Source organism: Odocoileus virginianus, chromosome 7, assembly GCF_023699985.2.
Source record: "Odocoileus virginianus isolate 20LAN1187 ecotype Illinois chromosome 7, Ovbor_1.2, whole genome shotgun sequence".
NCBI lineage: Eukaryota > Metazoa > Chordata > Mammalia > Artiodactyla > Cervidae > Odocoileus > Odocoileus virginianus.
In genome coordinates this window covers 80,064,221-80,087,782 of record NC_069680.1, presented here as the reverse complement: position 1 = coordinate 80,087,782, position 23,562 = coordinate 80,064,221, and the positions used below count along the sequence as shown (strand labels likewise).

The 23,562-nt window shown below is 41.7% G+C and overlaps 1 protein-coding gene across 3 annotated transcripts in view; it reads right to left on the bottom strand.

The window, feature by feature from the left end:
- HEATR1 (HEAT repeat containing 1) overlaps positions 1–23,562 on the bottom strand; it is a 48,717-nt gene that overhangs the window by 3,159 nt on the left and 21,996 nt on the right. For 2 of the 3 annotated variants that reach the window (XM_070471038.1, XM_070471039.1), the window contains exons 20-42: positions 23,176–23,368; positions 19,669–19,838; positions 19,136–19,294; positions 16,991–17,233; positions 16,600–16,731; positions 15,684–15,787; positions 15,398–15,541; positions 14,645–14,763; positions 14,429–14,550; positions 12,580–12,708; positions 10,951–11,181; positions 10,077–10,203; positions 8,356–8,516; positions 5,851–5,897; positions 5,624–5,747; positions 4,869–5,009; positions 4,076–4,365; positions 2,950–3,100; positions 1,875–2,033; positions 1,581–1,715; positions 1,334–1,438; positions 1,081–1,249; positions 253–407 (exon numbers count right to left, since the gene is read on the bottom strand). In XM_070471038.1, the coding sequence (XP_070327139.1) occupies positions 253–407; positions 1,081–1,249; positions 1,334–1,438; positions 1,581–1,715; positions 1,875–2,033; positions 2,950–3,100; positions 4,076–4,365; positions 4,869–5,009; positions 5,624–5,747; positions 5,851–5,897; positions 8,356–8,516; positions 10,077–10,203; positions 10,951–11,181; positions 12,580–12,708; positions 14,429–14,550; positions 14,645–14,763; positions 15,398–15,541; positions 15,684–15,787; positions 16,600–16,731; positions 16,991–17,233; positions 19,136–19,294; positions 19,669–19,838; positions 23,176–23,368 (3,510 nt within the window). The remainder of the gene's footprint in view (positions 1–252; positions 408–1,080; positions 1,250–1,333; positions 1,439–1,580; positions 1,716–1,874; positions 2,034–2,949; positions 3,101–4,075; positions 4,366–4,868; positions 5,010–5,623; positions 5,748–5,850; positions 5,898–8,355; positions 8,517–10,076; positions 10,204–10,950; positions 11,182–12,579; positions 12,709–14,428; positions 14,551–14,644; positions 14,764–15,397; positions 15,542–15,683; positions 15,788–16,599; positions 16,732–16,990; positions 17,234–19,135; positions 19,295–19,668; positions 19,839–23,175; positions 23,369–23,562) is intronic. The other variant, XM_070471040.1, reaches the window with a different exon arrangement.

Here is a 23,562-nt window from a genome sequence, read left to right as displayed (position 1 = left end):
ACTCAGTTTTTAAGAATTAAAAATTTAACTAATAGACCTTATACCATGCCTTTTATTTGAAAAATTAAAAACTCCATCAACGCCACTGTGAAGACGAGTTACATTCATCAGAAAGATGAAATCGATTTTGAAATAAAAATTTCATAAAAAGGAAAAGAAAACCCAGCAAACTGGTTCTGGTCAACATAAACCCTGTGGGCATGTACCACCGACTGTCCCAACTTTTAACAGAAAATGGTTCCACTTGGTTACCTGATCCACCAGGGGCATCATCAAGGCTTCCGCTCTCTCTTTACTTAGAAAATGCTGGGTGTCAAAAAGGAAGATTTTGTATAAACAGTTCAGAATAAACTGCAGTAGCAAACAGCACTTTTCAGGATCATTTTCAGAGTCAAAAAACGCTTCATCTGTAGATTGGGAAGAGTAAAAATGGAAACAAAACCAAAAAAAGCTGAATTTCAAATCTCCAGTATCTAAATTCAAATCACTACTGTAAGAACTATAAGTAGAGGGGTATTTCTAAAATTATCAGGAATCAAGCAGGATGAAGGCAGAGCACAAATAAAGCGTCTCAGGGGCTGGCTCATTCTTCCAGAGCTGTCGACATTCTCGGCGGCTAAGGCTGCTTAGTTTGGCAAATGGACTGACCGTTATTAGCATTAAAGAATAAACCAATTTTAATGTTTTAGCGTTAATTCCAGAAGCAGAGGAATGACCTTTATTCTTTCTTCCAAGTGAGTAAGTTAATATCGGGTGTGTGAAAGTTGCTCAATCGTGTCTGATTCTGTGTGACCCCATGGACTGCCAGGCCCCTCTGTCCATGCAATTCTCTAGGCCAGAATACTGGAGTGAGAGCTGTTCCCTCCTCCAGGGGATCTTCCCAACCCAGGGATCGAACCCAGACCCCCCACATCACAGACAGATTCTTTTACTGTCTGAGCCACAAGGGAAGCCCCAGTTAATAACATGCAAAAACAGTGTCTGACAACTGACTGTAACGTAAGATATGTATCTTCCTTACTATACCTGTGTAAGGTGCACAGAGCAAGCATGCCAGCTGATCTAGAGTCAGCTACCTACCTGTTTTGGAGATGTTCACCTGGTTCAAGGTGTCAGCAAAAGGCTTCACTAAGTGACCAGCAAACAGGGTAAAAAGCCCTTTCAGTTTTTCAGCAATGCAATCTGCCAAGTTGTAAAAGGTCAACAGTCTGTCCTTGGGAGCATCCTCTGTCTTGGCCCAATCAAACAGCTAAAAAGATAAAAGTACTGTTAGTTTCTCCTGTGGATCTTGTGACTGATATGTGAGTAAGAGAAGCAGAGGGAGAAAGCTCACCTTGAAGAACAGGGGTCTGAACGTGACCTCAGAAAGTTTGACCACCATGGCTAGAAGACAGTCAATGACGTAATTTTCCACTTTTCCGATTTCCTCGAGATCATTCTAAAAAGAGAAGAGCTAATTTATCAGCCAGAGTACTGACATCTAGGTCTAACTGGCAGGTACAACAGGTTACACAGCTGGGCTTCTCTCTGGCTCTGAGCTAGGTGGCAACTTCAGGACAGGCAGGTGGAAACATGCCTACCTCAGCGTGCTGGGTGCGGAAGTCCAGGGCCTCCAGAAAGAATGTGGTGAGCTGGGGCTGGTGGGAGGCGAGCTCCTCCTTCCTCATCACCCCAATGTGCTCGCGCAAGATGCTCATAAACGGGCCCATGAGATTCTGAAAACACACAGGAGATGTGCCCGTTTTTAATACTCCTAGAGTTCATTAATGCATCTGTAATGGCATTAAATAACTATATTCTTCTTTAAGTTAAAATCTAAAAATTTCAGTACCACATCTCCCTCCTCCCAAGTCTAATACCCTGTACAGTCTAACCTTCCAGTTCTTCTCAATCTGCTTGTACGTCTTGTTGATGGCTGGCAGTAACACCCGGGGTGACAGCGTGGTAGCCAGTGTCTTTTTAAGGGACGTGAGACGGACATTAGCCTGGGAGGCAGGACTCATTTCACTAGTGATTTTTTCCAAGTGAATCACCTGTAGGAAATAACAACCACCATTAAGGCCACCACAGGGCGTCACCGAGAGCGTGTGTCTACACACGCACAGAAAAGTCATGGTGAGGATCGAGCAGTCAGTCCAAGCGCCAGGACTGGGAATGCTCAGTGCACTTAGCCTCACACAGAAATCCTCATACACCCAACCCCAAATGTAAGAATAAATAAAAATACTTATTTTTAATATTTAATATAAATTAAAATAGAAAAACATGGACAGATGCCTCTTTCCAAGGGAGTCAGGGATGCAGGACACAGAGGGCAGGGCTCAGGACAGTGATCTTAGAGGACAAGGATCCAGGGACCATGAGGAAAGCTACGTTCTATGCTAAAGAATCGAGAAAGCTGCTCAGATGCAGAGGTCCATTTCTTCATGATGTCTACCTTCAAGGTGTGGCTAGAAAGTATGTGAATCAATTAAGTCATCTGCATCAAAGCAGCTAAGGCTCCTAACCTCATAAATGGCCAGTGATCAACACAACACAACAAATCGGCATTTCGCCAGAAATGCCAATGGCCCACTGTCAGAACTGCAGCACAGGCATTCCACTCTGAAAGACACCTTAGGGTTAAGAAACCCTCACGTTAGGAACAAAGCAGGCATGCCCATTTCTACAAGAAGCTCTATCAGCCCAAGTCCAAAGAGCTCACAGCAAAAGAAAGCAGTAAAATACATCCTGCAAAATCAAAGAAGGAAAGAGCCTCGTGACGAAGCAACACCCGCACCAACTTCAGGACTGAACTGGAGGGACAACGGAAGTGAGCGAGGTGCACAGCTGGTAAGAAGCAGCACATCTTTCAGAGTATGACTCTCCCTGCCAGATGGAAAACCGCGGGTACAGATACAGTGACCGTGTCTGTAACTCTTCCCTCCCCTGCTGTGGCCACCAATGCACCTGCGACAGGACCCCTTCCAGGTAGGGGCTGATGAAGTGTGGCAGGGTCTCGACCACCTTCTGCAGGGCCGCCAGGGCGCTGAGCAGGTAGACCTCCCCCGAGACCAGCTCGCGGGTGTTTCTCATGGTTGTCAGCAGTGGCGGCATCAGGCTGGAAAGAAAGGACACAAGTTTCAAAACTTAAAGCAGAAACAGAGAATGGAAGATGGAGCAGAAGTCACCATGAAAAAATCCAAACCACCATCCATGCCCCTTACATTCTGATGTCCGAGTCCAGGAAACATCTATACATTTCACGTGACCAAGAGCAAGAGCTCTCCCAGGGCCCATAGTACCAACACACTATCACTTTACTTAAAAAATGACAACGTCTTTCAGCTGAACACTTGCTACGTGTCAGGTAAAAAAGCCTTGCATGGAAGCAACTATACTCCAATTAAAAAAAAGACAAAAAAACCTGTTAATTAGTCTACAAAGCAATAAGTAAGGAGACTGGGAGCAAGCTCTGAAAAAAACATTTATAGCAGTTTGGCAGAGTAATTTTATGTCTGTGACTCTAATAGTAATAAGAAATTTTGTGTGCCTGTGTTATTTCATTTTTCTAGTTGTTTTTAGTGTATTTTATGAAAATAGCAGTCCATGCAATTAAAACATTTTTTTAATCTCAGAAAAAAAAAAGCCCTGCATCTACTGCCCCATCATTACCCCATGGGACAGGCACTATCTCGGTCTGTAGGTGGCAGAGCTTCAGGCTGAGTGACCCTGGCGAGGCTGCATGGCCAGCAGATACCGGAGCCAGCGAGGCAGCCAGGAGTGGCCACCTCCGGCATGGCCGGCACGAGCCAGCCATGGCCCGACCAGAAGGGCTCCTCCACGAAATGGCACTGTCACCACTGCTTCCTAGGACTGCTGGTCCAAGTGCAGCAAAAACTGGGGGCAATACGCATCATAAAGGTAAATGAGAATGCTGTGTTTTCCAGTTTGAAGAAAAGATCACTTCTCTAACAAATCGAATTTAATGAAACTTCTACTGATGGTCAAAAAAAAAAAAGTCACTAAGGTTTTATTTCCCAGTTGGTAGCAGAAACCCCGCACGGTGGTCCTGCCCCAGGTCCCCTCGGCATACCTGGGGAGCTGAGGGATGGCCAGGGCTTCCAGGGTAGAGACCACCTCGGCCACGCACAGCAGGGCGCTGCCCAGGACGTTCTTCTCCTCCTTTGCTCCCAGAGCAATCAACCTCACAGTGGTGTTCAGCACCGGGACAAAAGGCTCTGGATTTTCTGCACCGAAATTCTTGCATAAGAGCTTTAAGGTATAGAGAGCCGTCTGTCTGTTTATTGGTTGGTCTTCTAACGTCTTTCTTTTATGCTTCACCATGGCCACGAGGACAGGGATCAGGTCGAGGAAATGGTAAATCTGAGGAAGACAGCCAGAATTCCCAAATAATTAAAGCTGCAAAGAAATGCTAGTCTTCTGTCCATTTTTACTACTTGAGATTTCTTAAATGGAGATCAGACCACGAAGTCCTAAGCCATACGATTATACACAAGCAACCAACCGTCTCCCCACTTGTGTTACTTATGAATAAATGGAATGTGCTTGCAATCAATTCTGTATTTATATTAAGCACCCTACCAGTTTGGAGTGAAAAAGGATTCGAATCATGCTAAAGGCCACATGTGGTCAATATTAAGCAAGAATCCTATTTGGCTGCAATTCCACTTTAATAGCTCTTATAACACATATATAGTGCTCCTACCAGAGTTGACATCACATTCAAACACACAGGCATCACAGCATTATACCTGGATAACAACATGCTTCTTTAAATTGTGCCATCAGAGAAGCTACAACAAGTTAGATGCAGCTCTGAAAAACCAAGGGATGGGCAATGGGTCTGTAGCACAGTCTTCACTCACAATTTTCTTCTTCCAGGAGGTTTTCTGCTGTAGCTTGTTGTTCAAAAGATCCAAAGCTTTCCGGCGAACAGATGGCAGTGGGTTCTCCAGCAGTCCTCTGATCACAGGGATGAAGGTTTCTGTGGGCAGCAAGGCATTGACCTACACAGCAGTTTCACATTTAACAAAAGAGGAAAATATAAAATACAAAAGGGAAGATGACTCATTTAAGACAGACTTCCACTCGCTGCACACCTTCAAAGTATGAGGCGTTTTCACACACCAATTCTTATCTAGTTCTTACACTCCCGTTTCAGGGAGACATGACTAACCACATTTATCAAACACACAACAACAAAAGAGGATGCTATCATTAAGCTAACTGCTCAATGCCACATAGCTAAACAATTCAGCTCAATTTTAAACAGTGGTCCTGGCCAGTGATTTTCCTGATGAACTACACACTCCATCTAATAGGTATCATTTATTCCACTTAAATAAAGTGGAATGTTATACAGTAGGATATGACTCAACATTTAAAGCTGATGCTTTAAATTTACTGAGATACACGGTCTCATAATCAGTAAATAAGCAACTGTTTTTCAGATAAAATGATCTCCAGGCATCAAATTCTTTTCCAAGAAAAATCTGAGCTGCATTCTATTAAGAGAAGGTATCGCTAACCTTATTCTTAAAGTAAAACTTTCTGATGAGTAACTTGACAATGACATAACACAGCAACAAAACACAGAAGATGGAGAGAAATAAGTGCCCACCTTGTCCAGCAAGTCATAAGCTTTACTGAGGAGCGCTCGCCAGAACTTCCCAGTTAGCTTGTCTGCATTTCTCTCCATGGACTGTGCTACAGCGCTGATGTAGCCAAGAACTGTTTCTAGCAACCTGAACACAGGAGACTCGTGTGAGAGTTTAACTTCTTCCAGCTTTCTGATGAAAAGTTTGAAATTATTTCCAAATACAGATTAAAGAAAGAAAGGGAACATACCTCTGTTCCAGGCCTGTCAACACCTGAGGGCCGCCACTTTCAACTACCTGATTTTTAAAGAAGGCATCATTAGAACAATATGGAAGTCAGGGATGAAAAATCACTTGAAGTAAGTGAAATGAAACTTCGGAAATTCTTCAACTCACTCCCCAGTGTTTTCTGATATTACAATTTAATTAGGGCCAAATCACACCATCATAATGTATCAACTCCACTTCCCTTAATTTATTTTGATTACATTTTATAGATATTCATAGCGTCTGTAAAGTACTACAAAAATTCAGAAAAATACAGCAAATGATTAACACCTCTTTATTTTATGAAATGTTAATATTTCGTGAGGCCTGTATCTAAGATGCTAACAAACATGAAGGGTGCAGCTGGAGTCCCCCCTTTACTGCTTTCTAATCCCCATCTCCCCCACCCCGAGCCCCAAACGTCAACCTGCAGTTAAATGTGAGTAGAGAGCACACACCAGGCAGCAACGTGCTTCCCCTGATTAGATTCGGGGAGGTCTCTCTGCACTGACTCATGTTGCTCTAGTTCACTTATTTTAACTGGACACACTATTCCTCCTGATGTATCACAACTTATTCATTCACCTCTCTTTGTGGATAGTTTATGTCACCCCCCTCATCCTTTTTTCCTTTAGTAACAGTGCTAAAAAGAACTTTTCTTGTTGAGCATCGAGCCAAGTTTTTGTAGAGAAAGGGAACTGCTAGGTCACAGGGGACAACATCCTCACTTTGACTGGACACTGCTTGGCGCTTCCTGAAGTAGCATACCTAGTTCCACTACCCAACACTGTGTAGAGCAATGATCGTGTCCCCACAGTCTTGCTGCTTCCTGTATTAAAACCTTTAAAATTTCTGCCAATTTGGTAACATCATAGTGGCATCCCCTTTAATCTGCATTTTCCTTCTTACTAAGGAGGTTGTTTCATCTCACTGGCCATTTGAGATTTCCTCTTCAGTGAATTCAATATTGCTTGCCAACTGTTCTAATAGAAACAGATGCCTCTTAACTTACGAAGAGCAATAATCTTGTCTTAGTCTGTGGTTTTTCTTTTCATTTTGCTTATGGTGACTTTTTAATTGAAGTTCTTAAGAAATTCTTCTCCATCCTCTGGTTGTATTTTCTTTGATTTTCTTCTCAAAGTGCCAAGCACTCCTTTTCACACTGAAGTTTTCAATTGACCTTCTGTTAATCTAACTTTACATGTGATATCCGCCTCTCCTCCCGACTCAGCGCAAACCACAGCAGACCTAGGTCTCGCACACTTCTCTCTCCCCATTGTCACACGGCGCCACCCGACACGGGAAGTGCTTTTTACATCACGTGGGTGTGGCCAGCTGATGTCTAGCCACACTGATCCACTCGCATCATCAGGCACCACCACCGTCCTCGACTGCCTGACACAATCAGTGTCTACACTGGTCACTCTCAAGCAAGCTTGCTTAGCTAATTACTAGTTGAGCAAGTTTGTCAAATCCGTTTTTGATTCTTACACTTCGTTCCTTTAGCTGAGTGTGAACAGTGACTTCTCTGACACGCACACGTTAATGTCTTGTCATGAAGTGTGGTATAAACCATGTCTTTATCAGTCCAGGGAGTTCCACCTACCTCACGATGCTGACAATCATTTTCCTTAAGTCATGAGTTAAGTACAGAATTCACTAAGCTGTTTGTCTGAATCCTTCAGTGATCACAGATTTCCTCTCTCCATCAGTTCATGCATTATAAGGACACAGATATTCAAACGCTCAGCCATTCGTGTGTTTCTGCTCAGGACCCCGACTCTTCTTTCTGTTCCTTCATGTTTTTGTTTTGTTTCCATATGTCCTTCTTTCCCTCTCGTTGTTTAAAGTTTAGCACACAAACAGAAAGGTGCACAAATAGTGTGTATGGAGCTCACTATATGTGGTAAAGAAACAGCGTATTATCGGCACCTCAGAATTCCTCCCCTACCTGACCCTCTCCTCCTTCCAAAGACAGACACCGTTATTACCTCTAAAACCACAAGTGTGTTCTGCCTCTTTCTGAACTTAATACGACAGGAACCACAGGATGCCTTCTTTCCTTCGATGTGATACTGATGAGTGACAACAGTGTGTCTATCAGTGAGGTTCACCCACATCCAGCGATGATGACAGACACTTTACCCACTCCACTGTTAATGGACACTTGGACTGTTCCCAGTCCTGGCAACATCAATAGTGCTACCATTAACATACTTTTCGAAGTCTTTCAGTGCACACAGTCACACACTTCTGCAGGTATGTACCATCTGAAGATAGAACTGCCGAGCCAGAGGGTTTATGCACATACAATCTTACTAGGTCGTGCCCAACACATGTTCATGTTGAAGTGAACAGCACTCTTTTCTATTATAGGCATGCCTCATGTTTTCATGAGAGACTTGCCAAGCTATTCTTACTAGCCTAAATCACAATTTCTTCAGAAAAAGCAAAATTATATCATAAATACATTTAAAGAACAGCTCACCTTTCTGATAAAATTGTTGGAAGCCAGGAGCTGAGACATGAAGGACACAGACAGAAATTTAAAATGCCGCAGCTGCTTGCTAGTGTGAGCGTCTATGTTAAAGACCTGCAGTACTTCTTCTTGTGATTCGCTCTTGTTAGATACTGATTTGGGAATGGTTTCTGAAGAAGAACAATGAACAAGTGACCTCACTTGTCTTTGACCTGATTTTTTAGTGTATAGACACAGATATTAATGAGCATGGTAAATACATACAAGTTTCAGAGAGAACTCTGTTATGCATAAAATACATGTATATTACTGAACACATCCATATAATATACATGAAAAGAAAGTGAAAGTGTTAGTTGCTTAGTCATGACTAACTCTTTGCCACCCCATGGACTATAACCTGCCAGGTTCCTCTGCCCATGGAATTCTCCAGGCAGGAATACTGGAGTGGGCATTATAGCATTCCCTTCTCCGGGGGATCTTCCCAACACAAGGATCAAACCTGGGTCTCCTGCATTGCACCCAGATTCTTCACTGTCTGAGCCACGAGGAAAGCCCTATAATACACACACACACACACACACACACACATGCATATACACACACATACACACACATGCACACACACACACGCATACACACACATACATGCATACACACACATACACGCACACACACATACATACACATACACGCACACAAATACATACATACACACACGCACGCACACACACATACACGCACACAAATACACATATACATACATACATACACGCACGCACACACATACATACACACATACACACACGCATACACGCACACAAATACATACACACATACACATACACACATGCATACACACACATGCATACACACATACACACATGCATACACATAGACACACATACACACACATGTATACATACACACATACATACACACATACATACACACACATATACATACACACATACTATATATATGTATAATTTGTTATATCCATTTTCCTCTTCTAAACTAGTGAAAGACATATTTACAAATAAAATATCCAACAGCCCTGAGAATACAGTATATGAGACAAAACCAAACAAAAAACAAGGTAACTGAGACAAACAAATGGAAGACAAAAATATTGCAAAAAGAGTCTAAACTGGCTCCATGCCCCATTTCTGAAGCTACACAGGCATGTACTTTGATGGCCCACAACAGACTGAAGGAGGGTCATCCCTCCCCTTCAACATTTAAACCTAAAAGTTGAGGATGTTTGTCTTTAAATTCTGTAGAATTCCACACTCAAATGTATCCAATATAAAACGGGTATATGTCCACTGGTGGGCCACTGTGTTAGTGGGTGAATCAAAATTCAGGCTTTGTCATACTTAGCCTGTCACCACACATGGCTCACATTTTAATGGAAAGCTAAGATACAGCTAATAAGGTCCTACTAACTTGCTGGTTTTTTTTTTTACTATAATTCATCCCACTCAGAACACTCCACAGCCCACATACCAACACAGAGACACAAAAACCAATGTTTGAGGAATGGCAGGTAGAAATCCTACTTACTGTTTTCTACAAAGATTTGAGAAGGTGACAGCCATATAAATTACTGATTTACTTTTAAAAATCCTTCTAAATACATGTCATGGGTTCTGAGAATAAAGTGCATAGTCTTCTGCTTCTCTCAAGCTTCCAGATCAAACAATAATTAACATCTGACTTATGCCTACCTTCTTTTTCCTCTGGCAGCTTCAGTAAGTACTCAAGGATCGTCATCAAGCTTTGGATCTGATGCTGGACACTAAACTCACAACAGACAGAAATCCAAAATTCAGTGTCTGCCTCTAAAATAGCATCCTGTGTAGAGGAGAGAAAGAAGTAATAAAACTGTACCTCTCAAATTTACATTACTTAACAAGTACAAATAAGGGAAACATTTTAAAAATACTTCTCAGCACACAAAGCTACTCCACACTGACCATAAGGATGGTCATGTGTATGACTTGAAGAATCAGATAGTGAGCTCCTTACATAAAAATGCCAATTTACAAGAATTAAGATGTATAAATCCAGGATAAGCTGCATTATGATTTCTGGTAGAAGTGAATTACTTAACACAGGTTCTAGATCTATTGCTGAATCCCACTGTCTAAGAAGTCATTTACAAACAGCCCTGGACCCGTAAGTCCCCGTCATCTCTCTCAACAGGGTGCTTCAGAACAGTCACCTGCACCTCACTGACCTCTGTAACACTGACTCACCTCCCCTGCCCCCTGAAATGCCCTCAAAAACACACTGAAGAGACAGTTTAATTCCTGCACATCTGTATGCTGTTGGGCTTAAAACAGACCCACCCAGCATGGCCCCAACTGTTTCTTAAATTCCAGCCACCCTCAAGAGAAGTCCTGTTACTCCCAAGGATATTCGGTGCCTCAGGCTCTGGAAGTAGGTCCAAAGAATATAAAAAATGCTTTTAAAAGCACTTCTGAGCGAGGTGAAGCCATGTGCATTAAGCATGACCGGCCGCAAGTTTAAAGTGAAAAGTAATGCAAAATCTGTGTGAAACGCCTCCCGTTTTTTCTCATCACCCCGCTCCGTGCTGACCTTTTCTCCGCAGGCAGCCGCCAGCGCAGTTTTAGTGACGTACTGCTCAAAGAGCAGGGCCAGGAGAACCCAGAGGAACCTCTCTGCGCCCAGCGTGTCGACAAGCTGGACAAGGACAGGCAGGCGCCGGTGCTCGGGCACGTGGGGCAGTGCGTCCACAAACACGTTAATGATCTTGACCACGATGTCCTCCACGTTCCTCCTGACTTCGGCGGAGTCGCCACCATCAGACTGCAGGGCGGCAAGCAGGGGACAGCAAGGAGAAGCCACCAAGCCGCCATGAGACAAGCTTTAACTAGACTCGAAAAGGCCTTCCGATGTGCCCCCAAGAGTTATCAAAGGAGTTCTAACAATCGAAGACCAATCAGTAGGTGTTCAAGGAGTACAGAGGACGTTCCCATGAGGGGACCACAAGGTGCAAGACGTGAGCCTTGCCGGAAGGAGGCGCACCATCTCTGCCAGACGCGACGCTCCCGTGAAAAGATGGCAGAGGCCAAGATGGGCCCTGAGAGCAAGGCTGCTCTTGGGGCATCCAGAAAAACCAAACGGGATTTGAGCTATGCCTGGAGAAGGACGGTATAACCCAACAAGCAGAGCAGTACAAAGCCAATAGGTCCCTGCTGCTTTCAGAATACAATTCTGACCATCTGGAATGGGTGCATGAAAGACAATTGCTGAATGAATGAAAGAATGAAGAAAGACACATCAACAGCTAACCCAGCGCCCCTACCTCCACCCGACTTTGCTTTCCACATCCCTCACACACACTGTGCACAACCCCAGGCCGGGGCTGCCAGCCATTTCAGAGAATAAATCCTACCCTCTTCATACCAGTCTGAAGTCCATTTCTTATTAAAGTCTGTGGTCATTCTGGCCCGTATGGGCCTTCCCCTACAATGAACTCCTCAGTGTTTATCTATCCCACTGGCATACATCACAGGAATGCACAGTTATTTTCATTTTTATATATGTGTCACTCTGGCTAATGTGCTGGGCACAAAGAATACCAACCTTACACCAAGACTAAAAGGAGAAGGTGCCCGGTATGGCCACTGAGGAAATGGTCAACAACATGAGAAAAGAAAGTAACAACAGTGCAGGTAAACAGAAAACACAGGTGGATAACCACGCCTGCTCATCTTCAAGGCTATTGTTTGGTTTCAAAGTCTTCACTCCTTCCTGAGACTAGGCTGTTAACAGACCAGGTCTCAGTCATCTCTTTGTGTACTAAGTTTCAGAGAACACTTGGTAAACGTCTGTCAAATTGTACATTAACACATTTGCCGCCATAGCTTTAAGACTTCCTATGTGCACAGACCTACTTAAGGGTCTCATCAAACTGATACAATGTCCTGAGATACACCCTGACTGTAAAGAAGAACGTTAGGGCACTGTATAGTTTATACCCTTGCCATACAGCACAATCAGCTAGGGATGTTTACAGATATTTCTGGAGAAGGTATTTCCAAGACTACTCCTTAGCTTCACCACTCTAAAATTTAATGGGCACTAACACCTGAGCATTCTGGAGAAGCTTTTGATGTCATTTATTAACTACTACTTGAATCTCACGCTATGTAAAATCTTAAAAATTAAAAAATGTAACACCAATGATGATAGAAAACGCACCTGAATAAGTGCTGGAATAACCATCTTCACTGTCTTGTTGATAACCTGAAAACTGTAAGTATCATCTAGACGCATCACATTGGCTCCCATAAATGTGAAAATAGACATGATATTGTGTAGAACTTTATCCTGAAAGAGAACACATTTTTCAACATTTTCCACTTAAGCAGATCAAATATCAATGAGTCATTACAACTCAGCAATAAAAAAAATATAACCCAGCTTAAAAATAGTCAAATGATGCACAAAGACATTTCTCCACAAATAAACAACTGATAAGCACATGAAAAGATGATCAACATCAGTTATGAGGGAAATGCAAAATCCAAATCAGAAAGCACCAATTCGGACGAGTATAATAAAAAAGACAGATAGGAATAACTGTGAGGGGGTGGACAAATTAGAACCCCTAGACTGCGTGGTGGGCACAAAATGACCTTACTGTGAAAATGGCCTGACAGTTTCTCATAAGATCAAAGGTAGCACAGACCCAGCAATTCCACTCCTGCTCAAAGTCCTGAGAACACGTTCACACAAAACCTCCTATGTGAATGTTCATGGCAGCCTCGTTAACAGCCAGAAAGCGGAAACAACAAACATGTCAATTAATGAACAGATGAAAAGTGGGAAACTTAAATGCCCAACAATCAGTGAACAGATAAACAAAATACATGTACATACAATGGTTTATTATTGTTGCCGCTGTTTAGTCTCTAAGTCGTGTCTGACTCTTTATGGCCTCATGGACTTAGCCTGCCGGGCTCCTCTGTCCATGGGATTCTCCAGGCAAGAACACTGAAGTGGGCTGCGATGCCCTCTTCCAGGGGATCTTCCCAACCCAGGGATCGAACCATGTCTCCTGCATTGCTGGCGGATTCTCTACCATTGAGCTACTAGGAAAAGTCCTATAATGGTTTACTACTCAGCCACAAAAGGAATATTGATTCACGCTTCCAAATGGATTAGCCTTGAAAGCATGCGAAGTGCAAAATGTCAGACACAAAAAAGGCACATATTGTATGATTCCATTCACAAGAAAACTCCAGAACAGAAAAGTAGATAAGTGGCTGCCAGAGGTGGTGGTGCTGCTGGTAAAGGGAATGGGGACTGAACGCTAATGCACATGGGGTTCCTTTCTGAGGTTGCTGACAGTGTTCTGGAAATACATAATGGTGACAGCTGTACAACTCTGCAAGTAAACTAAAACCACCAAATCATACACTTCAAATAGGTAGATTTTTGTAACAATATGAACTATATTTCAATAAAAACAAAAGAAAAATATGATTCTTAATTGTTTCTGGATTATCAACCCCTTTGAGGGCTACTGACTCTATACCAAGGGAAAGAAAAATCCCATACACATTAAATCTTGCACATGATTTTAGTAGATTAAAATCCCACAGAAGCTCATGGAAAACCAAAAATTGTCAGTTAGGAACATATCCCTTGATGAAAATAATTTCCATCTCTTCAAAAATCTTTAAATGATATATTTCTATAAGGAACACAATTTCTTTAACTGAGGTAGTTCATAATCAAATTACTTTTAAGTCCACTTACTGGAGTTACCTTGAATGAAGTGCCACGCTAAGTGCTAACCATAAATTATCCAATCCCACTCTCACGATTCTATGAAGGTTACTGTATTTTCCACTTTACAAAAGGTGGAGCCAAAGCTTAGATAGATCAACCAGCTCACTGCCTCGACTAAAGAGGCAGGCCTGGGAGTCCCACCTGCACTGTAAGATACAGAACGCCACAGAATCCCAAGCATGTGTGCCTACGTATGTCCACGGTAGTAAACATCTGAAATATCTGCGTAAGCCTTAAAATCATTAACACTTACAGGAAATATTCCAGCAACAGTACCCAAGAGCAAAAGGGCATGGTGATGGGTCTGAGGCATCTCAGAAACACGGATGCACTGGACTATCAGTTCCACATTGAACTTCTCCTCATCCAGAATGTCTACAGGGCAAGAAATAAAAAATCTCCAAGTGGTAGGTACATTCACACTCAGAGCAGATAACCCTTCCCCACTTGCTTCTAACAGAGTACGCACCTTTGGGTATTCTGCCACCTTCTGGAGAGAGTTTTTGGCAGATGTTAAGCAGACAACTAAGAATTAACTGTTTGGTGTATTCCATGCTTCCCTGCTCCGGTGGCAAAGGCTCTAAACACCTTCAGGAATCCCGGAAGCGAAATGATGGGAAATGAAAGGGTTGTACAGTTTGAGTGCTGCAGTAATGACCAATGCCTAGAGCATATATTAAATGAGGAAGAACTAAAATATTAACATTATGTCTATAAACACAGTGTGAGATTTCTAACTCTGATTCTTCTAGTGCAGGCAGGAGCTGACATCACATTACCTCTCGTTTCTCCCGAACTTTCCATCATCCCATTTTGAACCTTCTTAGAGGACAACCTTGAGAATTACTTTTTCTTCAGACGAGAGCACCATCCACCATGCAAGGCATACACTATGGCTATCTAATGATGCATGTCTAAAAATATACTAGGTGTCATACTACATCCTTAAACAGAAGTAATGACGCCCCAGGGACACAGTATTGAAAACGAAGAAGCAAAGCAGGCTGCAAGGTGAGTGCTCATTTACTATACAATACAGGATGAAGGTTAGTTTCAGGCCTTGGCAACAGCTTCCTATAACCATTCTTTAAATCTTCCAACTATAGTATTCAACTTGCATTGTTTTACAGACTAGCTGAGCAAGAAGAGAGTGTGAAAGTTAAATAAGACAGGCAAGAATTAGAATCCTATTCTCTCACATATCAAAGGCAAGTGTCATTACCTTGACAGCAGGTTAAAAAGAGTTGGTATCAATATCTGAGGATTTTTGAGTTTCTTTTTGTGCTGCAATAATTCCAGGATAAGGGTTACTCTTTGCCAGTAATAACCTCCAACTTCCTGGACAGATTCTTGATCTTGTGATTTTCTGGGAACCAGATGAGACAAAAAGAAAAGCAAACACTGTCAATGTTAAGTACAAACTGTTGTAACCCATTATGCCGCACTGCTGGGCATCAGAGAGTCACAGTGGCTGCAAACACTCACGGCTGGGGGGCAGCCACGCTTACTTGTGCTGCATCTTTTGCCTCCTCGTCTGCTGAACTGAGCCTAAGGACTTGGCTTTATCCGGTGGCTCCAGTTCTATTCTGACTTGTTCAGCATTAACAGAAATCTAGAATATTAAGGAGGAATGGGTGATGAAAGGATTCCACGGGATACAATTAGAGCAGTTTACATAGATTTAAAGAGATACAATGAAAACGTCTGTGTCCCACTTTATGTCTCCCCATGACCCTAGAGCCCAGCTCAATACCCAAAGGGAAACTTCACTGACAATCCCTTATGTATTCCTTGGGGAATTTTCCATATACCAACAGCTCTATTAAGATTAGACACACACCAGAGCATATGATCACACTGCTCTGTACCCTAATTGGTTCCAATTATCTTAGAAATCTAATAAAATATGTTATAATTCTGAGAACTGCAGAATCTGGATACTAGGACTTCACCATGCTATTATGTATTTTTGTGAAAGAAAATTTGCCTAAAAAGCACAACAAAACAACACACACAGTAATCAGGTAGTTATTCAGATCTACAGCTAGCTTTCAATATACATATAAACCAATGAGCAGATTCTCAATTCCATTCTATGTGTCATTAAACAATGTAAATTAAGTAGAATAATCCGTGACCCTGCTGAACTTCAAGTCACCATTCCTTCCTGTTCTTGCCTCGGAGGTAAGTAACACCTAAGCTAACACACACCCTACCATTCAAAACTAAATATTTCATACCATAAAAGTAATAGTGAGGACTTACAACTTTGATTTTGTACTTCTCTATGACCTACTTTTCTATGATTCTGGCTACTGGGAATATCTGACTTCCTAAAGGAATTACAAAAGGGAGAAGGCTTAAACATGGCATTACCTGGAAGAGAATAAATATTAATAAATAAATGACAAGTTTGCAGCTTACCCCTTTGAAAACACTGCTAACAGTCTGAGAACAATGTGAATTCTTACAGTTCACCAATAAATCAAACAACACGCACAAAAGCTTCTGCTGAACCTTTTCATCTGTTATAGATGCGAAAAATGGCCTCGTAATCTAGAGGCAGAAAAAAGGCAATTGAGATCAATGAACAAACTTGAATTCTAAAAATGATGTTTCTATCATTGTCTTACAATGTGAAATTGGCCCCCATTTTGTCAGTTTAAATGACTCATGTACATTATCCAGTTTTGCATATGGGTCAAATATATCATATTCCTTTGAAACATGTTCAGACCATTTTATTTTCTCGAAGGAAAACATTACAGATTTTCAAAAGCTTAACATGCTTTAATCTCTGAAAGAAATCACTGACCTTTTCGAGAGCTGTAATCTGAATGGTTGGCATTCCTGTGCTAAGTTCCTTTGTTGTATGCACAGCTTTTATAAATATCTCTAGACTCTTTGGGTCCTTATGTAACAGGGAAGCTGAATATTCATTATATTTCCCCAGAGTGAGATGCAGGGCGACGGCCTCATCTTTCAGGACAGCTGTGGGTTCCTTCTGGCTCTTGTCTAAAAGTTGTTCGATCATTGGTAACAGCTGAGAAAGCACCATCTAAAGTTTGGAAAATTTATTAGTAAATAGTTATTTATACTGATGCAAGTTATTGCTTACTGTACAAAAACATCCAAAGATATGCTGTAAGACTAGAAGCTTAGCACAGAAGAAAAAAACCAACAGTAATGACCTCTTAGACATAAGGATAGCTATTAATCCAACTAAGGCATCCAGGTCCCTCATGACAGTTCAGTCTGTAATAATCAAAAGCTCTGAATCTTTCAGCAGTAATAATCTGTGGGCATTCTAAGACTTTCTAAAAACAGGAAATACAAACTGAAGTTTTAGACTATAAAAATAAAATTAAGCTTTTCCACACAACATTTCCAATTTGGTATAATTAATATTAATTCAAATTATATATGTGTGAATTCTTCAACAACTAAAGCAGGAGCCAGCAAATTATGGCTTGCAGGACACATTCAGAGGACCATCTGCTTCTGTAAATTTTGTTGAAAATCACAGGCATGCTCTTCTGTTTACATAGTGTCTGAGGCTGCTTTGGCAATATGATGGCAGAGCAGAGCATCTGCAAAGGAGTCTGTACAGCCACAGGGCCTAAAGTATTTATTACTTGGTCCTTTACAGCAGGGATCCCCAGGCCCGGGGCTGGGCTGTGGCCCACTAGAAACTGGGCCACACGGAGGAGGTGAGCAGCAGACGAGTAAGCGAAGCTTCATCTGTATTTACAGCGGCTCCCCATGACTTGCTTTACCCCCTGAATTTCTCCTACGGTCAGATCAGTGGTGGCACTAGATTCTCACAGGAGCATGAACCCTAACCTTAAAGTCAAGATGCAATACCCCGAGACGGCCACAAAACAGAGAGTGCACACTAAAGTAATGCGCTTGAATCATCCTGAAACCGCCCCACCACCCCTGCTGCGGAAACACTGTCCGCCACGAAACCTGTCCCTGGTGCCAAGAAGCTTAGGGACCACTGCTTTATGGGACAAGATGGTCAACTCCTAGTTTAAACTACACCAGGAATGACACAGAGCTGACACGGGCCGTCTGTTTCCTTGCATCAGGACAATATAATGAAACGGCTTTTACTCCATGTTATCCCTCTTTTGGGCTTCACTAGTGACTCAGTGGTAAAGAATTCACCTGTCAACGTAGGAGAGTTGGGTTTGATCCCTGGGTGAGGAAGATCCCCTGGAGAAGGAAATGGCAACCCACTCCAGTATTTCTGTCTGGGAAATCCGAAGGACAGAGGAGCCTGGCGGGCTACAGTCCACAAGGTCACAAGAGTCAGACAGGACCTAGCAACTGAACAGCACTAGCCCTCTTTTACTTCTCCACTTGCAGTCAAGTCCCAAGACTGGTAAGGTCCAGAGGAGGTTTTGGAACACAAGGATAAGGAGCAGTTTTCTCTTGCTTGCCAGCACAAACCACCATACAAGTGGTTCATAAACCTCTCTTTTGTAACATGGGCTTCCCTGGAACCATAGAGAAAGCTCTGGTTCTCCCCCTCACCTCTCCAGAAATGTACAGCCATGTATATTTTAAAAAAGAGTAAACAATCCTGAAATGTACGTAGACTTTTATGTTCAAATATTATTATTCTGTGGAGGATTTTCACCTGAGAATAAACACAAACTGCTTTTCATCAATGAGTTGTCACTGGTTTTCTCTGTGCTTTTAAAATTCATTTAACATCAGGTCAGTGATGAGACAGGGATAACACACAATTTTAAAATGGGAAGAAATGCTCTACAGCTTGTTTTTTGTTCCCTGTATCTTTTCCCTTCACCTCAGCTCTTCTCTCCATTAATATGAAAGTATTCGCGCCTGTGTCTATATATAACTCTCATGCAGTCTTGTGCACACATGACCAATTAAAATAATCTTCAGGAACATCACCTGGAATGGATAAGCCCACTTAAATTACATGTACCTCATTATTGATGCCCTGAAGTACTTTCATCAAATCTTTTGCAATATAAGATGGGCAACTATATACACAATAAAGGAGGTTTTTCAAAGTTTCAGATAACTTCTGATGAGATTTCAGCTTCTTTTCACTCTGCAGTTCCTCAAATAAAGTTGTCAAATCCTAGGATACAAAAAAGAAAACTGGCTTAAAACTAGCTCCATGTACTACTCAGGAAAGATGTTTTCTCAAATGATGCGACACAGCTCACGATTTTTCATTTCCCCTTGAAACCTGATAGGAAATAGTATCACTACCCATCTGGTACTACCAATACTGGCCTTTTAGCCAGTGACAAGATAGCAGAAATGCAACATGATATTGCCATCTTTTTAAGATTAGGGGACAAAGATGTGCAGATACTGACATAGCAATTTCTAAATTCAATGACTTAGCTGATCAACTGCCCTGCAAAGCAGAACATTAACCAAGGGGAGAATGGCTCACGTGCCCACAACGGTCTGCACACACTCCATCTTCTCTGACACTGAGTTTACCTGAACAACATAGGAGGCGTCTGAGGTGATCTCCTCTGCTTTAGGAACCACATGATCTATGACCAGATGAAACTGGGATGCCACTCCACTGAGGGCCTGGAAACAGTGAATGGCAGCCCTGCGCACCTCTTTTATGGGGCTACCCAGATTAATGAGTAGAGATATCACCACTAAAACCAAAGGGAAAAACATTTAAGTAACAATTGAAAACACTGAAACAGTATAAAATTTCAACCCTACCAAGAGGTACATGATGAAAGTTTCCCTCCCAGCTCAAACCCCCTCTCTGAAGTCACTGTTTAATCATTTGTTCACTACCCTAGAGAAATGCTAGATGTATACTGGTGTGCTTGTCTGAAAATACATGAGACCAGAGCACACACGTCCTATTCTGCACAGGGGCTGTCACATCTCAATGTATACTGGGAATGTTTCCCATACCGGTATTGATACATACATATCAATCCCTGGCTTCACGGATCTAGTAAAATGAACTTGTGAAAGAAACTCAATAAGGTTTTTTTGAAAGAGAAGTCTCTGGGATAAAGAGAATTAAATTCCTTTTATAGCAGATAGTTATTTATGCTTTATTCCATGCTATTTACTGGGGCAAATTCTGGTGATTTTTATCTTGCTAGAAATGATCCAGTCTATATATACTACTTCTGGAATGCCAAGGAACAGTATGACAAGCGTTCATACCTTTCTGAGGTCATATAAAAGTTAAGACTTTCCTGGTCTCCAGAAAATTAATTTATAAAATAAAGCCAGAAATGAATGGCTGAAAAGTTGAATTCACACAAAGGGCAGCTTCAGGCCCAGGTATCTATTTGCTAAAATTCCCAGTCTAGAGGGGGCAGATCTTCCAGAAAAATCAAAATTCAAAAACAAATTCAAAGCACTAACTACCATGGTTACTATGTTCAAGTAAGAAACTAGAACCCAAGATAAGTCAAAACCACATTATTTAAATGTTAAATAACTATGTTATTTAAACAATCCGCTTTTAGGAATGTCTTTCCATTTAAAAATCTATGTGACTTCATTCAACTAACTAATTTTACTTAGATTTAAAATAGTCTATTTTACATAAAAGTTGAAAAAAATAAACTTGAGTTTTGCTTTTATACTTATAAACTTACTATATTGATAGAGCATATCAAACCAACAGCAGCCTCCAGCTTACAAATGTTAAATGCTTATTCATTCAGTAAAGATTTGCTTTATGTGAGCCAGAGCTGGAATACATGTTTTCAGAGAGAGTAATAAATGGTGGTTAGGTTCTCAAGTCACGGACAGAAAGTTAACGCACACAACTACACTGTACTGTTTTAATACTGCAAATCCTTTTTCTCTTAAACATCATGTTTTTCATAATTGTATGAAAACAAACACCAGCCAACACTCCTTATGGATATGGTATAGCTCACTGCAGAGAAGGAAATGGCAACCCACTCCAGTATTCTTGCCTAGAGAATCCTGTGGACGGAGGAGCCTGGCGGGCTGCTGTCCATAGGGTCACACATAGTCAGACATGACCGAAGTGAGTTAGCATGCATGCATGCATTGGAGAAGTAAACGGCAACCCACTCCAGTATTCTTGCCTGAAGAATCCCAAGGACAGAGGAGCCTGGTGGGCTGCCATCTATGGGGTCGCACAGAGTTGGACATGAAAGAAGTGACTTAGCAGCAGCAGCAGCTCACTGCAGACTCGCAGTTGGAGTGGTCTGAGGACAGGTGCAATGAGTAAGCACCCTCTATCTGGGCCTGGGCAATGCTAGTGGTCCTTGAGCTTTCAAGCAGAACGGAACACATCTCTCCTGTTTTTAACAGAGTCCTGTGACATGTCTAGGGAGCATAAATGCAAAAGTACTTTAGGAAGGGGGAGGTGACAGAAAGCAAAGCAGCAGGAGTATGAAGGGAGTTCATCTTGCTGCAACACCACAGGAAAAGTTAGGTCCTTTGTCATGCTGCCTACAAAGAGACACGGCCCTCAGAAGCCACTGCCTTTGATGCTGAAGGAGAGCACACTTCATACCTAACTATAAAATCTGACTACTTGTGACTTTTTTAACTCACAAGTTTAACAGTGGATAACTATTTTCATAAAATATGGTATATCTCCACATAAAATATTCTGCAGACATTTAAAATATATATAATTTATATATTAATATAGAAAGATGCTTACAATGTATTCAATGAAAAAGTTTAAGAAATGTGCAGGAAGTTCACATCCAAAACACCTAAATACATCTTCTTAAAAGTAAATCCAGGACTTTCTGGTGGTCCAGAATCCACCTGCCAATACAGGGGACATGGGTTCAACCCCTGGTCTGAGAAGGCTCCACATGCCACGAGGCAACTAAGCCTGTGTACCACAACTACTGAAGCTGGCGCACCCTAGAGCCTGTGCCCCTCAACAAGAAAGCCACCACAATGAGAAGCCTATGCGTCGAAACTACAGTAGCCCCTGCTCACCACAATTCGAGAAAGCAGCATGCAACAATGAAGATCTAGAAAGCCAAAACATAAATTAAAAAAAAAAAGGCAAATCCATTTTAAAAAAGGACTGCAATTTTACAGTAAGCAGTGGAAAAAGAATTACATTCATGGGATTTACTTTCTAAGTGAAACTTAAAATTGTATATATCTCACATATAACAAAATTTTGATTACAATCATAATTATGTCCTCTTCCAAGGAGCTAATAAAAGAGAAACAGTGAGAAACTGTTCTGAGGAAAATGTAGGATCATTCACTTTGCTTTCACAGACCACTTATAAAGAGTGATTTGGGAAGACAAAATCAAGAGCATGTTCAAATTTCCCCCGGGCCACTCTTCTTCCTCTCATACTAAAATGATTGCATCATCCTCATCAAATTTCTCACTTTCAGTCAATATAGGGTCTGATTCTTCCAGATCCTCTTGTCAATAACTTTATAAGTCAATCCACTTTTCAAAATCATATTCATCAACTTTATGAAATTCTGCATGTTTTGCAAAATTTACAATTTCACTTATAAAAAACGTAAGCTTTATTTTTGGCTGTTTCATTACTAAGTGCCCAACCTGAAAATTACTTTATACCAGATAAAACAGATAAATCCTGAAGGGTTGCCTGAATGGACACCAATTTTATATAATCAATCACTTAAATGCTGAATTGTATTAAGATGGTTTGGTTTCCCTAGATAGCCCTGATACTACTCAAAAAATGAACAGTTGGATAGATAAAAACCCCAAATTAATCACCTACCATTTTTGTTATCTGTTTTGGCAAGATTTTGCAATTGACATTTAAAACTTAAAAGCAATATAAAAGTAACCAGAAACAGTCTACATATACACAAATACATACACACACACACACACCCTACAGAGAGAAAGAGTGTGCACTCACACTAATAAAAACAAATTCTCCAAACCACAAACTTCATACACCTCACACAGAGAAAGCATCACCAGCTGGTCATGACAGAACAGGACAAGGCTACCTGCAGTACCTGGAGAAGACGCAGATGCCAGCTGATGTCTACACTGCGCCTTCTGAGAAGAGAACAGGGCGCAGCCCACATAGAGAGCTTGCGTCTGCAGCGCTGCTGTCACTCTGCAGTTGAGTGGGTTTGAAAGGCTAGAACCATAGGTCCATAAAACAGAAAAGAACTTGAATAACTGAAAAACATCTTCTAAGTGTACCTGAAGAAAAAAAAAAAGACAGTTAATTTTACTCAAATAGTATGTAAAGTGTTAGTTGCTCAGTCGTGTCTGACTCTGCGACCCCATGGACTGTAGCCCACCAGGTTCCTCTGTCCGCAGGACTCTCCAGGCAAGAAGACTGGAGTGGATAGCCACTCCCTTCTCCACGGGATCTTTCCGACCCAGGGATCGAA